The 25,265-nt window shown below is 37.1% G+C and overlaps 2 protein-coding genes across 2 annotated transcripts in view; one reads left to right on the forward strand and one right to left on the reverse strand.

Moving 5' to 3' along the window:
• The window catches only part of LOC139938493 (rRNA methyltransferase 3, mitochondrial-like), a 47,929-nt gene extending 31,841 nt beyond the window's left edge, over positions 1-16,088 (reverse strand). Inside the window, exon 1 of the mRNA XM_071934055.1 lies at positions 15,658-16,088. Coding sequence (XP_071790156.1) covers positions 15,658-15,779 — 122 coding nt within the window. The 5' untranslated portion in view covers positions 15,780-16,088. The remainder of the gene's footprint in view (positions 1-15,657) is intronic.
• On the forward strand, positions 6,716-7,783 carry LOC139938074 (ficolin-3-like). The gene has a single exon (XM_071933452.1). The coding sequence runs from the start codon at positions 6,716-6,718 to the stop codon at positions 7,781-7,783; it is 1,068 nt and encodes a 355-aa protein (XP_071789553.1).
• Positions 16,089-25,265: the final 9,177 nt, after the last annotated feature.

Below are 25,265 nucleotides of genomic sequence, written 5' to 3' on the forward strand. Positions count from 1 at the left end.
GCTCATTCAACCGGAACCAGTGATACACTCTTTGAGTTTCATCTTTTCGCACACGTGTGTGTGTGTGTTTACCTCTGTCATGTCTTTGACCCGTCGACCGTCGTGATTTTTAGCCGCTGCTCACGTCACAGGGGTATTATGTAATCATTATCATTTATAAGTAGCTTTTGACTCTCGGCTGAAAAAGCCGGGCGGCCAGGTGCATTTTTTACTCGAGTTAATTATTACTAAATGCAAATTTTGAGAGTAAAATGGTTAATAACCGGTATCTACGATGTCTATTTGGCCATAAAAGGTAATAGTTGAAATATTGAGATCATCCTTTATTGGCTCTTTAAACCAAAAACTTTAACATTTCCACTGAGCGCGGACGGCCAGATGGACGGACAGACGGACGGACGGACAGACGGACGGACGGACAGACGGACGGACGGACGGACGGACAGACAAAAATCGGTATACATAGGCTCGCATTCTGCTAAAGCAGTTCGCCAAAAATTACTATGGGAAAAACTTTAAAAAACAAACAAAAATACTGTAGATAAGATATTGTGATTTGCAGATTTGGTGATTTGATGTTTTAGTAATGTGCACTTTGGTGAATTTCATTTGAGATATTGAAGACCTCTTTATTTTACTGCACCTTCAGCGAACACAAAGAGTAATCAAATGTGATTTAAAGCACTGGTACTAACTTTAAAAACCTTTTTAATTCAATGTTATAAAAAGTTACTATGGGATAAACCTTGAAAAACAAATTAATGTAGATAAGATTTGGGTGATTTGTAGATTTGTGTAGTTTTGCTGCAATCTGTTTTGCTGCGTTTTGTTTTACCATGGAAGAAAAGATCCGTAATGCCTTACTAGATGTTAAAACTGTTAGGGTTTTGTGAATAATAATTTTGTCACCAGCTCCTATTTATCCTTAATTGTTCTCACTTAAATGTGAAAAAATATTGTAAACCAAATGCAGTGAACGATTTCCATTGTAGTATAATAGCAGAGCAAAATGCTACGGGAAAAAAAACCAGGAGTTGCAACTCCAAAATTATTATTTGCTACTCAATATTAATATTCAGTGTGCAGTGAGTGATTTCCCTTGAAGGCCTAAAGCATCGAAAAATGCAACACATAATGTTTCAGTTGCTACCCAAAAATCACAAATTGCTACTCAATATTTGCATTCAGTGTGCACAAAATTAGTTCTGTCTAACGTTTTGCTTTGCAAAATTTCTGGATTAAATCGTTCGTGGTGTGACAAATCTATGCATGGACTAGATGAAATTGTTTCCTGAACTATAATACTTTTATGGTTGATTTACGAAATACTATTATGGAAAAGACTTTGACAGTCACCAATAGTGTCCAGTGCCTTTAAATGCTCTGCAAGGTAAAAAATTCATTTCTAAGAATAAATGTTGGGACTTAACTTAGTACAGAGCAAATCAGAACAAATCAAGCTGATTTTAAGACGGCTTAAAAAAAGGTGCATTATTTTCCCCAGTCTTACAGCAAATTTCTTTGTGTCCCCTTTTTTAGGAATCTTCATCATCAATCAAACAATAACTGAACATTGTACAGTCTGTAACTAACATCCATTTTATTAGCACTCAGACTAATCTGGTATTGTAGGTCCAATGAATACCAGGCCTGGAATTACACGCAGCCCACAGAGGTCATGACCTCCGTTGCCCCTGGTCTTGGCCTTGGTGCCCCTTCAAAAGTTTCCCACTGACTTTTCAATGGAAGTGCGCTTTGTACAATGAAAATTGCCTTAACCTTTCTAAGATGAAATTCCAGGCTTGAACAGTTTACCATAAGTGCAGTATCATCAGCCAGAATCAAATTCATTTTGTTGTTTGTAATTCAGGCTATTTTACAGCCAATGATGGTAATTAGCTCATACCAGTCATGTTAATCACTCTTGTCATTCTGCCTGCTTATTTCTGTCTTACTGTTCATTCCGACTCTACAAGTACATTGTGCCTAGGTTTTTTCAGTGATTCCTCTTCCACACTTCCCTCAACCTGACCCGACTCCAACTCTAAGCCCAGCCCTCCTCAGTCACAACAAGTCCAAAGACTTAGACAGAAAAAACACTAAAATTCTTACTAAAAATAGAAGCTGTGAGAGCGTCAACAAAGATCTAGAGGGCATCCCATTGCCACATTTATGGACACCCTGGAGCGGGACTCTGGAATTTTAGAGAGTTTTCATTCTCAACTAAGGAGGATGGTTCTGCGACGGTTGTAGTTTTAAGCCAAGGGTTGTCATTTTCAACACAACGCAGATTCATCCCAAGTACTGTGGTAGAAATTGAGGGACGACCGTCCTCAAAGCTGACGCATTATCAGGTGACGCCAAATGTCATCATTACTGTCGCAGAACCGTCCGTCTTCTAAAACGAACACTCCCTTATCCTTATAACTAAGCCCGAGCAACTAGTGAAATCTACTACTTGACAAAAATAGTCGTGACCTTTGACACTAGTCGTGACTTATCATTAAGTGTGGTAATGTGTTAATTCATATAGTTCCTTGTACAGCGCTTTGTAATTGTAAAGACTGCTCCCTAAATATTATTTATCATTATTAATATTTTATTGGTACACAGGTATGATGTTTTGCTCTTACATCATATAGTCTTACCGCAATGCATTCTATCCTTGACCCCAAATTCCTACCAAAAAGGCACTAAAATAACTGTTTCTGTACACAGCCTTTTCAATTAAAAAACAGCCGCTATGTATTTTAGTTCCACCTGTTTCAGTCATGTGTGAACATCTCTAGAAAGCAAATTTTGTATTTTTTCCCTGTAACTTGCGTCCAAGTCATTATTGGGTAATTCCACACCAAAGTGGACTTGACATCAACAAAACTTAAATTCATGGAAAAAAACAAATATAGGTGTCAAATTAAAACTAAAGGTCTATATTTTCAAGATCTTTACTCAGAATAGTGATTTTGATACATTTTGGTATCCATAAATATCAATAAATCAATAATCAAGTTATGGAAAAAAAATCTGATAAATACTTACCTTAAACTATTAAAGAATTATGCAGAAAGTATATGATTTATTTTAATTTTATCCAGGTCATATAAAAGTATAGAGCTTAAAAATGTTGTACTTAGTTTCACTTCGGTGACTTTACATATTTGGTGTAGTAAAATGTCCCGTTACCAAAGAAACGTCAAATTTTAATAAAATAAAACAAACTAGTTATATAGGATAAATGCAGTGAATCTTAGTTTTTAAAGGCAGTGGACACTATTGGTAAGTATAAAACATTGTGAGAAGCAGCTCCCTCTGAAATGACGTAGAGGTAATTTTCCATGAATTTGATTTCGAGACCTCAGATTTAGAATTTGAGGTCTCGAAATCAAGCATCTGAAAGCACACAACTTCGTATGACCATGTCGCGACAAGGGTGTTTTTTCTTGCATTAATATCTCGCAACTTCGACGGCCGATTGAGCTCAAATTTGCACAGGTTTGTTATTTTATGCATATGTTGAGATACACCAACTGTGAATACTAGTCTTAGACAATTACCAATAGTGTCAAGTGTCTTTAAAGCAAGTTTTAGTAGGCCTTTAACATGGAATTGTGACTGATGCCCCAAAACTTTTTCTTTATTAATTATGGTTGATTAAAACATGTCCTTCCGTTACCATATTAGTAACGGAAGGACGGTAACATAAGGACAACTTCAATTTTTATCAAATGTTTTATGCAATTTGTAGCATTTGACAAATAAACAACCTGGTTAGCAATGTCTGTGTTGTTATACTGCAGCTTGATAAGCGTTTAACCTGTGACAACATCTTTTGTTATGCTAATAAGCCTATAGTCATTAAAGGATTCAGGTACTTTTTCAAAATGTCCACAGATTTACATTAAACTTACAGGGTTTGAAGATAATGATAGTGGAATGCTTCACTTCAAATATTAAAAACTGAGGTTCTGTAGTTTTTGAGAAATGAGTAAAACAAGTCACAAAATAAGTTTTGTCTCAGTAAGATAAACATTATTTTAGCATGTAAAATCCCATTAACCAGTTATGATATTATACCATAATCATAGCATAATAAAAATACGTTTTTACATGCTAAAACTGGGACAAAAATTATTTGTTTTACTCATTTCTCAAAAACATACATGCACCTCAGTAAGTGAAATTTCAAGGGAAGCTTCTACTATCATAATCTTCAAACTGTGTAAGTTTAATGTAAATCTGTGGACATTGTGTTTTGTGTTAGGAAAAAGTACATTATAGACCCTTTAAAAGGAATAGCAGAGGTCTTTAGACATGTTAGATACAATATGAACATCTTGAAAAGTGGTGTTAAAAAACAACTCAGAATAATGATAAGCCCCTTGTGTGTGCACACCAATGATACATGAACAGAAGCCATCTTCAAGTTTGTACTTTTTCAAGACACCGAGTTGCCCACTGACTGCTCTCCATTAACAAACTGACTGCAAATTAAGCTAACCCATGTACATGTAAGCTGGAAAGATTAGCAAACTTGAGAAGTGGTTGTAGTACTTTACTACCTACATGAAGGAAGAAAACATAAAGGTTACGTAGTTCAACTTTGGTAGCCTTAAAGGGGCCAATCATAATCAAGAAAAATTAAGTGTTTCATCATTAATTAGCAGGAAATACTTATTACAATAAACATTTTCTTTATTATAATTGTATTGACAAAAGGTCTAATGTGGAATAGATGTCACTAACGCTGTACATTTTCAGCAAAACGTAATGTTAAAATCACTTTTTGTGCATGGTATAGTTGAGTAAACTTGTTGTCCTTCCGTTACCGTCCTTCCATTACCAAATGTTAATCCACTTAAGGCATTGTATTTATAATACAATACCAAACAATTTCAAATGAAGACTGGTATAGTATAACCAAAGCCTTAAGTATTGCATTTCTATCCTTTAAAACAAAATTATCTTTCAGAAATTATGCAAAACACATGATAGATGGGAAAACCATGTCTGTTTTGGTGTCCTTACGTTACCGACGTTGTTAATATTCATATTTTATAAACTAAAAGTATTTCAGCCAAAAAGAGGCCATTTTGAAGGCAGTCATTAATAAAAGAAACTGTGACATTTGCTTGATTAAACTAATTAAACTGTTAATGATATCCATGATTTAAATGTTTTTTAATGAGTCAAAACTTCCTTCTTCCGTCCGCGGAATTGCCCTATTATTGATTTCACTTTATGTTAATTAAAGGTCTTGTTGCAGCGCTCTAGCAAAGCAAACAGACTGTAATATTTTGATACAGGTTTTGGATTAACTTTTAAAAACCTCATGGAAATCAAACTAAACCTGATACAAATATGACTTCTCTTTCAAAATAAGAAATACCACCAGGGTTTGCCCTAATTTGTTGATCAATTTGCTAGCAGGACCAATTAACTTGTCATTTTACTAGTTCATCAGTAGTTCATCAGTAAAAAAGTGTATTACTTAAAACACAAAAAACCCTTCTTGATCACCCATCTCCTTGACTTTACCTGGATACATTTCACTGCATATTACACCACACACCACTGACCATACATTGCTACCCTGATTTGTAAGGCAGCATTTTGTATTAATCATATTTCTTCTTTCTCAAGGAAAATGGTGGCAAGAGGACATTATCTTTTTGCTTGTGTTTGCTCTTTTGGGAGATTTCTCTGTTCTCTTGTTGAAATCCTTGTGCTGTCAGTTTGTCAACATAACATTTCTGCTTTTTCAGCCCTAGGCAGTGGTACAAATTAAAATTCATTCTGGATTTTAAAAAGTTGTACCTGCTGCTTATCACAAATATTAAAGTGGGGGAAAATATTTAACTTTAGGAAACCACCTTAATGTGCTCACTTTTTAGGGTCCGTTCACAGCTTGTGCAAACATAAGCTGAATTTGTACAAAATGGTACAGAATGTGTAAAAAATAGTTCTATCGGTTTCCTTTCAAATGTTAGCTATAACTTTTAAGTGGAAAGAATGTTGTGACACAAATTTTATTTGTTTGTGTCATGTCCGTGTTTGCTTTGAGTTGCTCTTTAGGAAACAAGGTTATCTTCACAATAGGAGTGCCCTTTTACAGTAACTGCTCCCAGGTAGTTCACAGTTATTGACTGATGTAATGACTGCACGCACAAAAGTGAAGATAATACACACAGGTAACCAATCATATCACTTGGGCTGTGACAAAGAATAACCAATTACAGCACCCCACGAGAGTCCCCATGCCATATACATGTAAATAAGTGAGATTTGAGGCATTGCATGGTGAGGTATCAAGTATTTGGTTTGCGGTAACACCAGAAGTGTTTCTACTTGCCAGGTAGATGTTGTTCTTTAGAGAACTGTCTTGCTACCGCGGAGTAGATTTTCAGAATCCCAGGTAGTTCACATCAGTTATTGAATCCGAGAGACTTCTCAGTTCTGAAAAGAACTGTTCTGGCTGCTTTTTAACTACTACCTGAGCGAAAGGTAGAAAAACAACCGGGACTACTACTTTAGCTTTTAGTGGATCGTTAATAACTTGACTATCGCGGAATGAGTTCTTAAATTGGTCTCATTGTTTCGGCTAGCTTGCTCTAGTCATTGGCTGGAGACAGTTAGTGAAGATTCAGTTTTATAATTCCGAGATATTTGTCTGGAAGATATCCACATCTACCAATACTGAATCTACATGCAATGTATGATGGCTTCTTTAACACAATTCCTGATGCTACATGCAGCTACAACTCTTACACTGATCATTTCAAACATCAACCAAACAACAGCTTCTGATGCAACTGCATGTAAGACATATACACGTATGAGAGAGTTTTTATCAGCAGAAAATAGAAAATTACTGCAACTTTCATATCAAGCGAAAGTAACTCGTTCTCATGTCCTCTGTGTGAGTTACTGCCATGCTGATCCTCAGTGTCACTCAGTCAATTACAACATTGACAATCATCTGTGTGAGCTGAACAACGCTACCAGGGCTCAGTATCCTGATGACTTCATTACATACTGTGGTAGTGTGTACTTTGATGCTGATGTAGAAACACCTCACTTCTCTCTACCTGACCAAGCACTCCTTACACAGCCTGATACAACCATCTCCTCTGGGCCTCAATACAGCAGTTGCCAGGAGCTTCTTGAGGCAGGTCATAATGTGAGTGGTATCTACACAATATTCCCTGCTGGATTCAACAACTCCCTTCAAGTCTACTGTGACATGGACACTGATGGTCAGGGCTGGATGGTCATTCAGAGGCGTCAAGACGGCAGTGTTGATTTCTATCGTAATTGGACTGACTACCAGGGTGGCTTTGGTAACTTGTGTGGTGAATTCTGGCTCGGAAACGAGAACCTACGTACCCTGACTGAGTCTGCAGGACCATGGAAGCTGAAGATTGAGATGGTCAGATTGGATGGACAAGAATTCTTTGCTGAATATGGACACTTCAAGATTGGTGGGGACAACTATCAACTTGAGATTGGCTCATACAAGGCGAATAGCACAGCTGTAGATAGACTTGAATACCACAATGGAATGATGTTCACCACCAAGGACAAGGATAATGATCTAAGGAGCTACAGTAACTGTGCTGTACAGTGCAAAGGAGCATGGTGGTACAATGGTTGTTATTATTCTAATTTAAATGGTAAGTATTATCCATATGAATCTGATAACAAGGATGGTATACGTTGGTTGAGTCAGGTGATGGGATACAAATCTCTCAAAACATGTTCCATGAAAATGTGCCTCTCAACCTAGTAACTAATTTACACAATAGAGCAATGAATAAAAAAGATTAGGAAGCTTAGTTAAACAACAAAATAAGTAGGATTTGAAACTTTGCATGGTGGAAATAGGATCAAGGTTTGCGGCGTGTTGCAAACCTTAACTATACAAAAAAAATAACAACAACTATTTTTCTATATTGAAAATTTAAGTTTATTTTAACTTTTTAGAATGTAAACTGTCACAACCACCCTTTTTGGAGTTTGATGAGTTGTTTTACACATGAGTTGTTTTACACATGCAATTAAAACACAACAACACATAGTAAATGTTTGCCGTAAACATGGTGTTATCGCGAACCTTTACTATAAAAAAATATCTAATTTCTTATATTGAAGTTGGTTATAACTCTTTAGAAATAATTTAATAATGAAAACTTATAAAGCGCACAAATCCACAGAAGTGCTCATGGCGCTAAAATACAAACAATAGCATTAAATTAATATACAATAACAACAACAAAAATTAAAATGTAAACCTAAGTTGAGAGAAATCTAGAACATGTGGTATAGAATACAATAATACAAATGCAATATTTAAGAAAAAACATCCTAAAAGGTAACAAAAATAACCATAATTAAACCATTGAATCAAATGCCTGTTTGAAAAGATGTGTTTCCAGTTGTTTTTTAAATTGGGTCAAAGAAACGGATGATTTTACTAGTGCAGGCAGTTTGTTCCATAGACGAGGGGCAGCATGTGAAAAAGATCGGTCTCCCCATGAATGTTTGGAAATGGGCTTAATAAGGAGGCTAGAATTATAAGACATGAGTTTTCGAGGAGGATTGTATGAGCTGAGAAGATCATCAATATATGCAGGGGCATTGTTGGTGAGCGATTTATACACGAAAAGCAAAAGTTTATACTTAATCCTACTGCTTACCGGTAACCAGTGTAATTCTTTTAAAATCGGGGTTATATGGCAGGACTTTTTAGTTAAGGTAATAACACGAGCAGCATAGTTTTGATTACGCTGAAGACGCTCAATTTGAGTACAAGGAAGGCCATATAGAAGTGAATTGCACATATCCAGTCTAGAAACTACAACAGAGTGGACTATCTGCTCAGTTGCATTTTGTGTCAAATATTTCCTTAATTTGCCTATATTACGGAAATGAAATGTTGTAGAGTGTGAAATACTAGAAATATGTGAAATAAGTGTCATGGAAGAGTCGAATATAACACCAAGATTGCGAGCTTTTGTAACAGCGGTGACTTCGGAGTCACCAATATTAATGCGGGGAATAGTAATTTTAGAAAGTTGTTGCCGTGAACCGAGTATAAGAAATTCTGTCTTGTGATCATTTAGAATTTCAGAAACACATGACTCAATACGATTAATGCTCTCATCAACAACTCTCACCAAACCTGTCACAACTACCCTTCTTGGAGTTTTATGAGTTGAGTTGTAACTTGAGTTTTACACATGCAATTAAAACACTGCAAACTGCTGTGCAGAAGACAATCACTTCAATGTTCAAACTATTGGGAAATGCACAGATTTTAATGTTGTTTTAAATACCTTGGATGGTGTGGTATTAAGTATAGGCCCCTTCAAGTATCGAAATGAAGTCAGTGGTGTTGCCACTTAAAGAAACACATTGCCTTGGATCGGTCGAGTTTGTTTATAAAAAGCGTTTGTAACTGTTTGTTATAAAATGCATATGGTTGGAAAGATGTTGTAAAAGTAGAATACAATGATCCACACAAACACGCCTCGAAACTGCACGGTTTTCCTTTTACCTCTTCGACTAACTCAGTCGGCCATTTATGGGAGTCAATTATTGTTTGTCTCCCACAAATGGCCGACCGTCTTAGTTCCCAAAGTAAAATTAAAACCATGCAATTTCGAGGCATATTTGTGTGGATCATTGTATTCTACTTTTAAAACATCTTTCCAACCGCGTATGCATTTGATAACAAACGATTATAAACGCTTTTTATAGACCAACTCATCCGATCCAAGGCAACGTGTTCCTTTAAAATGTAAGAGCTTAGATTTAAGGGAAACAAATCAATAAACTCTGTGTAGCTAAAGGACTAAAATATTGCTAGACAATGTAGCTGCTCAGGAAGAAAAGGAATAACTTAATGAAAGCTTCTTGATACAAAACAAACTACACCCAAGAAGAAAGATATTCACTTGCAGGCAATTACAAATGTACCATCACCAAACGAGGTAGTAGAAAATTATTGGGAAAAAAGAAATTTTTTCAAATAATTTTTTTTTTTCTCACTCCATGCCAGTTTCAACTGCAAAATGCACTAAGAAACACTAAGCAGTATTGCAGATGACAAATATTTTACCCTGATAGATTTGTACTAAACTAAAAATTTCATTCATATAAATAATTTCAACTCTATTTTACAATGTTCAAACAGTCTAAAATAGAAAGAAATTGCATTTTAAACCCCACACAGAGACAAATGTACATGCCTGAACTTCATTCTTGAAGGGGCACAGCAATGTTCCTCTGATAAGGGGCACTCTATGAGGAATATGTAAAACTGTATTGAATTTTTGGTCAGGGCACCACAGCAAAAGAATAGGGCACCACAGCCATTGCTGTTGGTGCCGTGGGTTATTTTTGAGGCCTGACTGTACATGTATGAGCAGGAAGACACTCATGATATGACTTAAAGTAAAACAGTCTCAATTCAGACCAAGAAACAGTTTAACAAACTGCACAGTACATTATCATTGGTGATTTCATGTTTTAGTAATGTGTGTTTGGTAAAACTTGTTTGAGATAATGAACACCTCTTTATTTTACTGCACCTTCAGTGAACACAAAGAGTATGTAGTTCACTGCAATCTAATGTAATTTAAAGCACCGGTACTAACCTAAAAACCTTTTTTAACTCAATGTTATAAAAAATAACTATGGGATAAACCTTTAAAAAAAGATTTATGTAGACAAGAAATTGTGATTTGTAGATTTGTGTGGTGATTTGATGTTTTATTATTAATGTGTATTTCGGTGAATTTCGTTTGAGATATTGAACACCTCTTTATTTTACTGCACCTTCAGCGAACACAAAGAGTACGTAGTTCACTGTGATCGAATGAGATTTAAAGCACCGGTACTAATTTTAAAAATCTTTTTAATTCAATATTATATAAATTACTATATGGGAAAAACCTTAAAAAAAAAAAAAAAATACTGTAGATTGTGATATTTTTGCGGATTTGGTGATTTGACATTTTAGTAATGTGCACTTTGGTGAATTTCATTTGAGATAATTAACACCTCTTTATTTTACTACACCTTCAGGGAACACAAAGAATATGTAGTTCACTGCAATCAAATGTAATTTAAAGCACCTATTAACTTAAAAATTCTTTTAAATTCAATATTATATAAATTACTATGGGAAAAACCTTCAAAATTTTCGTTTGAGATATTGAACACCTCTTCATTTTACTGCACTTCAGCGAACACAAAGAGTACATAGTTCACTGTGATCGAATGAGATTTAAAGCACCGGTACTAATTTCAAAAATCTTTTTAATTCAATATTATATAAATTACTATATGGGAAAAAACCTTTAAAAAAAAATAAAAATCGTGTAGATTGTGGTTTTTCGGATTTGGTGATTGGACATTTTAGTAATGTGCACTTTGGTGAATTTCATTTGAGATATTGAACACCTCTTTATTTTACTGCACCTTCAGCGAACACAAAGAGCACGTAGTTCACTGTGATCGAATGAGATTTAAAGCACCGGTTCTAATTTTAAAAATCTTTTTAATTCAATATTAGATAAATTACTATATGGGAAAAACCTTAAAAAAAAAAAATCGTGTAGATTGTGGTTTTTCGGATTTGGTGATTTGACATTTTAGTAATGTGCACTTTGGTGAATTTCATTTGAGATATTGAACACCTCTTTATTTTACTGCACCTTCAGGGAACACAAAGAGTACGTAGTTCACTGTGATCGAATGAGATTTAAAGCACCGGTACTAATTTTAAAAATCTGTTTAATTCAATATTATATAAATTACTATATGGGAAAAACCTTAAAAAAATTAATGTAGATAAGATTTGGGTGATTTGTAGATTTGTAGATTTGTGTAGTTTTGCTGCAATCTGTTTTTGCTGCGTTTGTTTTCACCGTGGAAGAAAAGATCTGTAATGCCTTACTAGATGTTAAAACTGTTAGGGTTTTGTAAATGGTAATTTTTTCACCAGCTCCTATTTATCCATAATTTTTCTCATTTAAATTTGAAAAATATTATTGACCAAATGCAGTGAACGACTTCCCTTGTAGTATAGTAGAGCAAAATGCTACGAAAAATACATGAGTTGTAACTCCAAATTTATCATTTGCCACTCAGTATTAGTATTCAGTGTGCAGTGAGTGATTTCCCTCGTTTAGCAGAGCAAAATGTTACACAAAATGTATCAAGTGCTACTCAAAAATCACAAATTGCTACTCAATATTTGCATTCAGCGTGCACAAATAATGTTCTGTCTAACGTTTTGCTAAGCAAAATTGCTGGATGAAATCGTTCCCTGGTGTGCACAAAATCTGTTCACGGACTAGATGTAATTGTTTCCTGAACTATAATACTTTTTGGTTGATATAGGAAATACTATTGTTGAAAAGCCTTTTTTTTTTACTTTTACCTCTTACCGCAATTACAATTGTAAAATTTATATAAACTTCATATGAAGTTAAAGCCATTGGACACTTATTCGGTAAACAGTATTGTCCAAAGGCCCACACTTCGTGTATCACAACTGATAAAAATAACAACAAACCTGTGAAAATTTAGGCTCAATCGGTCATCGGAGTCAGGAGAAAATAACGGGGAAAACCCACCCTTGTTTCCGCATGTTTTGCCATGTCATGACATGTGTTTTAAATAAATCTGTAATTCTCGACAACGAGAATTTATATTTGTTTTAATGTTTTCTCGAAAAGTAAAGCATTTCGTGGAATAATATTTCAAGAGAAGTCTTTCACCATTACCTTCTGTAAACCCTGTAAGTTATTCATAAATCTGTGAACTTTTTTTTTTTTCTGTGCCAAAAGTGTATAATGGCTTTAAGTTAGAGGGGATGTCCTGTCATGTTCAAAGCTGACTTGTGAATGTATTAGGAATTATGATTTCTCATCCAGTTACTGAATGCACGCACCCTCCCTCCCTATCGTTATAAAGGGTGAGGTATCAAATGCGACAACTGGGTGGTGAGCTGAGAGTTCATAATTCCATACATCCTCAAGCCTGCCTTGATCATGATGTCAATATTTTACTACATGCTTCAACGGATCGCCTTGATCTTGTAGCCTGTATAGCCGTTGTAGCCACAAACAGGAATACCTTTTGGACATTTAACCATCCCTATACTTAAGTACACGTCCATTTTTTACTACATGCTTTAATGGAGCCTCGTTCTTGAAGCCGTTGTATAACCCTTTATAGCAGTCTCAATTCAACGATGTGAAACTTTCAAATAATTTCCAATTGCTGTACTTTTCTAACCATTGCTGGTGAATTACAGATTGGTGTTTAGTGTTTGTATTTTTGTGACAACTGCTTGAAAATTTAAACACACTAATAGTAGTTATTTATGTTAATTTCTTAACTTTATTTACTGCACCTAATGAGCACAAAGAGTAGTTTAAAAAACTCTGCACAAAAATAACATGCTGGTAAATCCTTATTAAAGGCAGTGGACACTATTGGTAATTACTCAAAATAATTATTAGCATAAAACCTTACTTGGTGACGAGAAATGTGGAGGGGTTGGTGGTATAAAACATTGTGAGAAACGGCTCCCTCTGAAGAGATAACAAATTCGAGAAAGAAGTAATTTGTCCAGGAATTTGATTTTGAGACCTCATAATTAGAATTAGATTTTGTCAACTTCGTGTGACAAGGGTGTTTTTTCTTCAATAGTTATCTCGCAACTTCGTAAACCAATTGAACTAAAATTTTCACAGGTTTGTTATTTTGTGCATATGTTGAGATACACCAAGTGTGAAGACTAGTCTTTGCCAATCACCAATAGTGTCCAGTGTCTTTAAATGCTCTGCAAGGTAAATAATTTATTTCTAAGAATAAATGTTGGGACTTAACTTAGTACAGAGCAAATCAGAACAAATCAAGCTGATTTTAAGACGGTTTTAAAAAAAGATGCACTATTTTTCCCAGTAACAGCAAATTTCATTGTGCCCTCTTTTTTAGGGAATCTTCATCATCAATCAAACAATAACTGAACATTGTAGTCTGTAACTAACATTCAATCTTTTAGAACTCAGACTAATCTGGTATTGTAGGTCCAATGAATACCAGGCCTGGAATTACACGCAGCCCACAGAGGTCATGACCTCCGTTTCCCTCTGGTCTTGGCCTTGGTGCCCCTTCAAAAGTTTCCTACTGACTTAAAAAATTTCCAATGGAAGTGCCCTTTTCAAAATGAAAATTGCCTTATCCTTTCTAAGATGAAATTCCAGGCTTGAACAGTTACATTTAGTGCAGCCTCATCAGCCAGAATCAAATTCATTTTGTTGTTTTTAATTCAGGCTATTTCACAGCCACCGTGTAATGAAATAAAATAATCAGCTCATACCAGTCATGTTAATCTTTCTTGTCGAACTGCCTGATACTTTCAAGTGTACATATTGAGTCAACATTATTCCTTGGGTCTTTTGGTGGACCTGTGGACAAGTCGTTCCCAATCTCTCTTTGATTCTCGCGACACTAGAGATTGTATCGCGAGACCAGCAGCTTCGCGCGAGAGCAGTGTTCTCGTGGGAGCAGTATTTGATCACAAAACCTGAATCATTACGCCACCGCCACGACTCAACTATATCACCGCTACAGACCACAAGTCTAGTCTTTAAGTTTTTCTTCTTCCACACTATCTTAACTCCACCACCAGCCTCACTACAATCAGTCAAGACTTAAGCTGTGTTCCCATTGGACTTTCCTTTGTAAAGTACCAGCCGCCGATTTCACCAAACTCATGCTAACTATAGGATTAATCTTAGGACTTAGGACGAGTAAAGTTCTGTACCATATAGACGTTAGGACGCATTGAACCCATCCTAAGTTAGGACGGGTTACTTGTTCTAACTCGAGATAGGATTAATCCTGGCGTTACGTGAAATCGGTTGCAGGACTTTTCTGTAGAATGACAAAATCAAATCCAATGGGGACGCAAGGTAAACTGCTCTCCCTGTCAACTTAATGCAACAGTAAAAATAGGTCGAAAGAGGTAGCCACAGTTACTTTACAGGGCTGCTAAAAAAAGTATGGGGCTGATTACTTTTAGAAACTATGCTCCACGGGGGAGCCTTATATAGTTTCTAGAAGTAGGGGCTGGTTAGCCCTGCAGAGGCGTCCAACCTGGGCTAGGGGCTGGTATGCTTTAGTAGTGTGGGCGACCAGAACACAGAAAAGAGTACTGCGTTTGATGTCTTTAAAGTCCTGGAAAGCATAACCCATTAATATAGTTGCATTATTGAAACCCCCTATGGACGGCCGTTGGGAGGAGGAAAACGTTATCGCAACTTAACTCATTAACGAAAGAACCTATATGACAATGGCATTTGAACCATTGTCATGCAGTGCGTACATCTTCAATCATTTGAAGGCTGCACTTTACAAGGAAGAAGAAGAAGCAAAAGTCATGTTAGCCCTAGCCCACCTTGTTGAGCTGTTAATGGCTCCGCTTTTAACATCGGTCTCATCACTGTCACCATTGACAGTGATGAGACCGATGTTAAAAGCGGAGCCATTAACAGCTCAACAAGGTGGGCTATGTTAGCCCCACTTGTATGAATCCAGCTAGCCTTGGCTGCTTGATTAGAAATAGGATAAGGAACTCACCCGATTCGTTTGTCATCTGCTTTTGCCTTTTCAAAATTCATAAGTGATCTTGTTTCCCAAAACTTCCTTTTCTTCATCTTCGGAATCCAAATCAGAGAGTCGCTGCTATCGCTGATTATCATCCGACCGTCGTCTAAGGTCCGACCTTCCTGACACTGACAGCTCCCCGGACAGCGGTCCGAACACCCAGCCGTCACGGCCGCCTCCTGACGCCGTCGTCAGTGACGGCGGCTCCGTTTCGGACTTTTTCTTCTTGGTTGACTCGTTCGTTTTTTCACAATTCGTCTGTCTTTGACAAACCTCCTTCGCCAGATTAAGCGTCGTGGTTGCTACATGTCTAGCTGTCGACTTGGAAACCGCAGTTTGAGTTAGAAAACATGGTTTATTGAACGTGGAAATTGTCACCAGAAAGCGCATGCTGTTTCGCATGGGCGCCGCCATATTGGAACTAAATTACTGCGACAGAAACGACAATGAGGGCGCTATTTCAATTTGCCGAGGTTGGGAAAAAAACACAGACATAAAGAACCTTCTTTATGTCTGTGAAAAAAACTATGGAAAGGCATAAATGCAAATCAAACACAGATCTCTATTACTGTTTACAAAAATTGTAATTTTGGTAACATTCGGCCGTCCATGCCAACCAAGACCAAACCAGGGCGGTTTGTTTATCAACAAACGAAACGTTCTCTTAATCTTGTGGAAATGATGTGGGTGAGGGTGTTATACGCCTCTCTGAATGGGTGCGTTCGTTTAGCTTCCCTGGGTCGACCCCGTCGTGTGGCATTGTTCCCCCCAGGACGAACGTGTGCAGATAATAATACCACGGGAAAGAACCTGCCACACACCGGGGTCGACCCAGGGGAGCTAAACGAACGCACCCTATATTTATGCATGGTGTCATAATTCTAACCCAAAATGAAGCTATTGCGCACGTCCGCCACTACTTGCAGTGGCTGCGCCCACCTCGTTTTGGGTTAGTCGACGAAACTCTAGAAACTATAAGGTTCCCCCGTGAGCCTATAGTGGTCTACTATTTTAGGCCTCCTTAACGCTATACGTTTTTCAAATCACGTTGATAGGTGAAAGTTTTACGACCGTTAGCCAGCAATAACTCAAGTTTCTTTAGGACTACACTACCAACACTTTCCACACACACTCAATATACATTCATAATGCTTGCATTTCCTTTTTGTTGAGTGAAATTAAAAAACATCGTCAAAAAATTACATTTTCTGCTCGGTACTCACTGTTGTTTTTCTGCCGCATCGCACCAGCCTACTACATGTAGATCGACGAACTGCCGAGCATATTTAATGATTGGTTGCTATAACTGTTGAATGATTTTTGCTTTGTTTCCAATCACGTGTACACGATTTTAGAATTTAAGCCCCATTCATCGTGATTTATTGAGCGTACGTCCAACGACGCATACAAAGTTGTCTGAGCACCAAATATAGCAAGTTTTCGGAACATGCTGTGCAACATCTATAATCTACTGTTTTTACCACCGCTTTTGGGAGTAGCAGAGCGTCGGCCTCATTAATTTTTAGTTTATTGTCATATCAATTAATTCTCATGTAAACTTTCTGGTCAACATCCGCCGGGGCGCGCGCCCCGCGTGACGAAGTCCCCTGATAAAACATCCAATTGTATAATATATTGTAACGAATCCGGGGTGGGGTATGGTTCTTATGAATTTAACCAAGCCGCCACTCTGGAATCTGAAGAAGCCACAGGGGAAGGATGAAACATAATATTGGAGGATTGTCCTTAAACTCTACTGATGAGGCACATTGAAATAAATCAACTGTTTCAAACAGAGGGTTGACATTAACCGCAAGGAACTACACAGTGTGTATTTTATTCAATCATGTTCAATCACAAAATGTACATAGCGCCCTCGCTTGATTTAAACGGTATTAACTTAAGGTATTTTGCAATCAATCAGTCCGCTGGTTCATTCGCACGCAGCAGTACATGGTAGCGTGGCTGCTCGTGTTGTAGTAATTATCTAATGAGATTCGCCAATAAAGTGAGTAGCATCGTTTGCATGTGTGTGTTCTTGAATGGTCTTGAGTTCTTGAGGTCTTGAATGGTCTTGAGTTCTTGAGGTCTTGAGGTCTTGAGTGGCGATCTCTAGTCTGGAAGCGACTGAGCCCCGAGCTCTGGTTTTCGTCCCCTTTTAAAGCCTAGCAGAAGTACGCGCTGCACGCAGCTTGCCTAAGCCAGAGAACTGATTGGTTAATTTATAAGCGTTAAGAAAACAAAATATGTAAACACCTTTGGTAGCGTGCGCGCTAGCAGTTTGTTAGCGCGCGCGTATAAGCGCGCGCGAACGCACAGTCCCATACGCACAACCAAAATGTGTGAAAACTTATTTAGCTGAAGTTAAACTTACACTAATGGTGAATTAGCAAGACATTATAAATAAAAGAGATAGAATTAAATTGTCTCCACAACTCTATAATTAATTCTAAAACGCAAGGCAGTTTTCGCCACACTATGTTATCATAATTATCTCGTGGAACCCTATACAAATTAAATTAATAGAAACGGTAATTGTATTGGTCTTTAATAACTACTCTTACATTCTCTCACTTAATTCACTTTCAGAAAACATTTGCGTAGTTACTTTGAGGGTTTGTATGCCAGTTACCCCTACATCCTCTCACTTAATTCACTTTCAGAAAACATTTGCCTTGTTGTTTTAAGGGTTTGTAGGCCAGTTTGGTTAATTTCGTATGGAGACATTCGTAAAAAGTACCCGATTCAGCTGCACATGAGGGCTCTTTCGATAACAAAACCCGACGGCCGATTGCTTAAAAGGATTTGGCAAAAATCTACATCCTGAGTCCTGACAAGACTGCGTTCTAACAATTTTGTTGCTTCAGAACTTTGAATGGAATGTTCGTTTACAGCTTCAAAACAGCCGTTGATGTTTCACAAAGTTCGTAACTATGAAAGCATACTATTCTTAAACGGTGATTTCATGTACTCTTTTGTAGGTTTAACTGGCAAAACCTATACAATGTATATGAAAAGAATCAGTAATGTATTTACTTTCTTTTTGAAAATGTTTCAACTTTTGCGTGTATACGTTGTGTGTGGGGGATGACATATGGACTGTACCACTAATGGTGCAGAGTTAAATGGAACAAATAAAGTTTCACAACAATGGGTTGCTGTTTGATGCGTTTAAAAAATGCTGGAAAGTTGGGTAGGCCTACATGAGTGAGTGACTTAATTGTAATAAACACATATGTAACAGATGCATGTATTAAAGCCTAATGTTTTTTATTTAACGCGCGAAATTAAACCCCCCTGTACAAAATGGTATATACACAATGCCATTTACCCCTCTGCGAAACATCAATGAGTCACTCTGGAATGTTAATGGGAGTCCGAGGTTGCCACCCACTTCAAACCTAAAGAGGTGGCTCTGTGTGCAGCCTACAGCTACCCCCCCCCCTAGACCAACAGGTGGCCCATATCAAAACCAGACAACCACACATGTAAGGAGATATCGCCCGTAACTCCAGCCAATCAGACAACTCGTAAGAGGGAGTTCGGTTCAGGGTTTTGTAGACTTGCAACCCGACGTCTGTAACGACACAACCGTGTTGGATTCCACAAGGATGCCATGCCACTGGACCTTCTAACTTTCAATCCAAGATGGCGCGGCTTACGCTTTTAATAGTATAGATTACCCCAGAAAGTAACTCCCCGATCGCTTTTGAATGGCCAGTTTTCAGGATTTATCCACTTATCCTCGTGTACCCTATATTCACGCACTGAAGACTTGAGATAGAACAGAACCAAGAACAACTTTGAGCTTTATTTTTATTTGACCGATGTCATAGCCCACCTGAGAGGCCGTAGAACGCCATCTAAGCACAACGGAGGTCGTCGTATGCAAACGACCCCAATTTGTCTGCATACGTTTTGCGTCACATAAATTCACGCACTTGTTTTGAAACGTCAATACGGGACCCCTTTCTATTAGACCATGGGATGGGTATTGAAAAGGGGCCTATTTTGGGGGTTTCGTGGTCCCCATCTCCGGACTGCATGAAATTTGACGCACAAGGGTTTTCAATGGAACTGAATCCGAATTTGGTTGTTGCTAAGCTCTTAAACTGCACAGTTGGTGAACAGACCAATTTTTGGGTCATTTAGGTCAAAAACAGTATTTTTTGATAACGTCTGTATACACTGGGACTATTTACCAATCGTTCACGGCAGTGCAAGAACCTTTTCCAAGTGTTTAATGTGAACGATGTAAATTTTCCCCTTTTCTGTCCGATTAACATGCAAAGGCCAACAACAAAAACCCATGATTTTTATTGATTGAAAATCAAGTACAATGCCATTTGTTTTTCGTTGCTACGATAGCGTGTGTTACATTTTTATTATCACGCGCGCGGCCGAGTTAGATGTGGGACGCAGACGCACTATTTTGTTCGTATTCCACTCGCGCTTGTGTGATAACTTGTAGTTTTGTCGAACGAGCCTGTGAATCGGCATCCTTTTATTCAGGGGTTTGAAGAAATACTCTGTATGTTATAATGGTACAGTGTAGGAACGAAACACGATAATGCTTCGAATGACGTCACCCACATCGCAGGCTTCCGTGGATTTGTAGATAACTATTTGTCGCTGTAATTGTTTCTTTTCGGGATTCGGTGCAGGATTTTCGCCAAGCAACAGCAAGTACAGTCGTTTGACCAGTTCCGGATCACTTTTTGAACTCATGGGTTTTTTTTTGCCTTCTCTTTAATATTTTAAACAAACGAAGTCGATCAGTTTACCTGAACATTTCATAAAACTCACCAAGTATCCATTAGCAAAAAGAGAATAATACTTTTGAAGTGGCTTCGAGAATAGTACTGTCACCCGTTTGACCAGTTCCGGACCGGTTGAATTTATTCTGAATCAGTAGAGCGCCCTCTATTGTAACCCAATACTCCCATTCATAAAACTGTTCCACAAGGACACAAACTTCAGAAAAGTGTGTTGACATGGACGTGTGGACCTCCCTCTATCGTTATATTGTTATTTATAGTTATTTTAACTGGCTTGTTTCTATTAATTATTTAGCAAACAAAAGTAAAATAAAAAAAACAAATTTATTTATTTACTCTTCTATTTATTTACTCTTCTATTTATTTTATTTTTTTGTTTGATGAAAATGAAGGGGGGGGGGGGAAAGGTTTCACTATTATTAATGGAGGGATGGAGGGTTATGGAATAGAATAAGGGATACTGGCAATGGGGCAAGTGAACAGTTTTTATTTTAAATTGGTTTTTGCCTAGTGTAGCATGAAGGAGGGAAGACTGGTCTTTTAAATCAGGTGATCACAAAACTGTTGCAAAAAACTCCACTGTGTTGAAATGTCAAACTTTATTAAAGTTAAACTTCTTGAGCAAAACATTTATGCCATATTATATAAAAACTCCCCCGTTTTTTATTTGCCCCCATCTTTATTGTTTTTATTGATTTTTTTTAAACAAAATAATTTCAGTTAAAAAACAAAATTTGAACTCATTAATCAATTTATTTATTTACTCTCTTTTTTTTGTTTGGTGATTGGAGTGGGCGGGGGCTAAGGGAAGGTGACAATACTATTATTGATGGAGGGGTAGGGTGGTTACTGGAATAAATTAAGGAATAGTAGGGCAAGTTAACAGTTTTTGGTTGTTTTTCCCTCATGTAGCATATATATGGAGGAGGAAAGACTGGTCTTTTAAATCAGGTGATCGAAACTTGCTATTTTTGGGAGAAGACAAACTCAACTGTGTTGAAAGAATGTCGAACTATTTTCTTTTGCAAAACAACGCCATATAAAAACTCTTCTGTTTTGTATTTGCCCTGCATAAAAAAGTACAGAAAATTGGCAATGGCACCGCCCCATTGGCCCAAAGTTTTTTCAATTCAAAACAAATTTTGTTTACTTGTGAGATTATTTTGCATTACTTATAGCCAAGTCAACTAAAAAACTGTTACTGCAGGTATTCTGATGAAATCAGAGGGCATCCATTTTCATATAAATTTTAAATTGATACATTGTAATGTATATCATTGAATATTATGAAGAAGAAAAAAAAATGAAAGAATAAATAACCTGCTGAGCAGCAATGGTAAAGGATGCAGTTTAGAACAAGAAATCATTTTTTGGTCAACTTGGCTTAAAGGCATATTATCACGAGAGACATACCAACAGTCTTGCACGTACATAAACTTATTAGCACATAAAGCACATTCTTTTTTTGTTAACACAGTTCAATATTTTATTGATACTTGACAAGTTTCTTTTGTACAGTAATCTACATGTAGTTTAATATACATCATTGAGCTCAATCCATGAATCCAAAAAAATGAATGGGGTGATGGTAATTAAAACATAAAAATCATGTAAAAAGACATTTCTCTGTCACATTTGAAAAAAATCACATTGAATTATTGCTTTATCAAATATTGCTTAACATGTAGTGTGAGATATAAACTGGGCCTAACCAAGCAGTGCTCCAAGGTGGAATTGAATTTTGGAAATGAATTTTGGAAAACGCGAATTCCCAGTTGTTTGATCCCCTCTAGGCTGAATTGTGTAAACGTTTCTATCTCCACTAATGATTTATAATTCACTAATGATGTGTACAAATGAAATCTATTCTTCTTTCCCAAATACATTGAATTGACCTTTTGACCCAAACCAAATTCCCTCTTTTAAGGTACATGTACAACCCTATTTTTGTACTATGTAGGTCTCTGTAATTTTTCAAAATCTGCTCTTGGCAACTCTGCTCTGGGCAATTAAGAGTACATTGCCTATTTCAACATGAGGGTTACTTAGGTTAGAGCAACTAAATATTCCCCACTTTCATAAAGGATGCTATCTATCATTTCTATTGAAAGAGAGTACATCATAAAACTGAGTTTGTTGACCCTTGGGACCTTTGATCCCCTCTTTAAAGGCACTGAACACGACTGGTAGTTGTCAAAAACCAGTATTTTCACAATATTTTATACTATCAACAGCTCTCCATCACTTGTTACCATGTAAGTTTTTATGTAGTTTTACATGTAGTTACCAAACGTGTACAGTGCCTTTAACGTAATCTTTAAAAAAAGCAAGATCATGGACTTTGTGTAAGTGTTTCATCTTTCATCCCAGAGCACTGCTCCATCTTCAGACATTAATTTCATACATTTTCCTTCTGGCATAGCTCTCAAGGCGGTCACTAGAATATCACCTAGGCCTGGTCTATCTCCGACAACAATATATGTACATGGTTTAATCACGCCCCCACCTTTATCAAACACGGATGGCCAAGGAGCAAAACTCTGAACTGGGTCTCCAGTAGTTTGTGCATATATTTTACCCCCAGATTGAATAATTGCTCTAAATGCAGAACCAAGGCCCCTTGGTGCATGCCCTATTGGCAAACCTGCAACATCCTGTAACTTTAAATGCTTTTTGACATCTGTAATCAAATTATGTACATCATCTGAAAATGAATCCAAAGAAGGGATCCACACAAGAGTTGCATCTTGGTCATTGATGTTGGTGTATTCCAGGTCAACCGGTAGAAATGTTGCAGGAGTTGTTACTGGTGGCTTAATTTGGTATGCATGATAGCCTTTAATGTCAGAATTTAGAAGTCTGTATCTGCACACCATTCGTGTTGATATTGCTGCTGCTGCCAAGCTGAAAAGAAAAATTGTGTAAACTTTATAGTGCTTATTTGTTGTGCTGCCATGTACTGTCTAAGCAAGCAAACATGTGTACTAAAAGACACTAGACACTATTGGTAATTGTCATAATAATGAAAGAAAAAACACCCTTATCATCATTCTGAGGTCTCGAAATCAAAATTCGTTGAAAATAACTTCTTTCTCAAAAACTACGTAACTTTAGAGGGAGCCGTTTCTCACAATGTTTTATACTATCAACCTCTACCCATTACTCGTTACATAGTAAGGTTTTATGCTAATAATTTCGAGTAATTACCAATAGTGTCCACTGCCTTTAAATAAAGGCAGATAAAACGTGAGATTAGTAACTTGTTTATTTTGACAGGACCAGGTGGGATCAAATCAATTATACAAAATTTGGATAAACCATTTTGTGGGACGCAACTGCCCCCAAAAGTTATGCCAATGCAAACAAATATCTTGTTAAAGACACTAGACACTATTGGTAATTTTCAAAGACTAGTCTTCACAGTTGGTGTATCTCAACATACATAAAATTCTAAATCTGAGGTCTTGAAATCAAATTAGTGGAAAAGTACTTCTTTCTCGAAAACTTCAATGTACGTCACTTCAGAGGGAGCTGTTTCCCACAATGTTTTATACTAACAACCTCCTCCCATTACTCGTAACCAAGAAAGGTTTTATGCTAACTGTTTTGAATAATTACCAATAGTGTCCACTGCCTTTAATTCAAACCACACATTAATGACAAACAAACTTAGTGACACTATGTTCCAACAGTACATCTGGGTCATAAGCAAGGGTTGAAGGAACACACGTTTGATGCATCCATTTAAGGCACCCATCACACTGTATCCACAACAGATTATCCCCCATACGGACATTGTGTTCATAAGAAATGTTGCACACTGTGCAAAATGTCCCTGTGCTTGTCGGGTTGACTTTTGCAGAACGACTCAATTTCCTTAGATATCTTTTCTTGGCATTTTTCTCCATCTCTGCTTTATGTCTTATCTTCTTTAGCTTGTGCAAGGCCATTTGCCTTAGACATTTAGATGAAGCTAAATTGTCAGGCAATGAAGAAACAAGAGTGTTTGGTCGAGATGAGCAAGATGGTCCAGCTTGTGGGAATGTGAGGGCATCTTGCAAAGTGGAGGATATCATGGATGCTGAGGATGTAGGCTGTGTGGAGTCAGATGGGTTGTTTGGTGTGCTTCCTATTTGTTCAACTGCAGCAGCAAGCATATCCAGCCCACAGAGCACTTGGCTCTCCTGTGCGGGGGCATGCGGTACTGAATATGTTTTTGCTGGTACTGCTTTCATTTTGAGCTGTTTATACGTCTCGAAGCGTGGTGAAACAGTACCAGCCATCTCCCCTCCGTTATCCTCATTAACAATGGACATCCTCTTCTCATACTTCGTAAGTGTGTCTTTGTCCAAAACCGACTGGAAGACCTGAAATGCTTGATCAGCTCCGGAACTGGTCACAGGAACAATGCATCACAACAAACGATTTCGGTAATTTTATCTCGTCAAAAAAAAAGGATGACTGCTCTAATTTAGCTTGAAGTATTTTTTACACCTTTTTACCGTTTGAAATAAATGTTAATCGTCCTAGCGCTGCAATTTGAAAGGTGAGCAGTTTAACAGCGTTTTTCAACAATGTTTTTTTCTTTTTTCTAACGATCATTTTTGCCGACAAACTTTAGAAAAATTGCCATAACATATTTTTCGATGATGTTTGGCACCTTATTTTGGGTTGTTTGGTTTATTGGATGTGGTTCTGCATATTCAATAACAGAAATCGGTAATGTGACAAGTAATTTAATTATGTGGCTGCTTCAAAGTTTGAGTGATCCGGAACTGGTCAATGATCCGGAACTGGTCAAAC

The sequence above is a fragment of the Asterias amurensis genome, chromosome 6 (genome assembly GCF_032118995.1).
Source record: "Asterias amurensis chromosome 6, ASM3211899v1".
Classification (NCBI taxonomy): domain Eukaryota; kingdom Metazoa; phylum Echinodermata; class Asteroidea; order Forcipulatida; family Asteriidae; genus Asterias; species Asterias amurensis.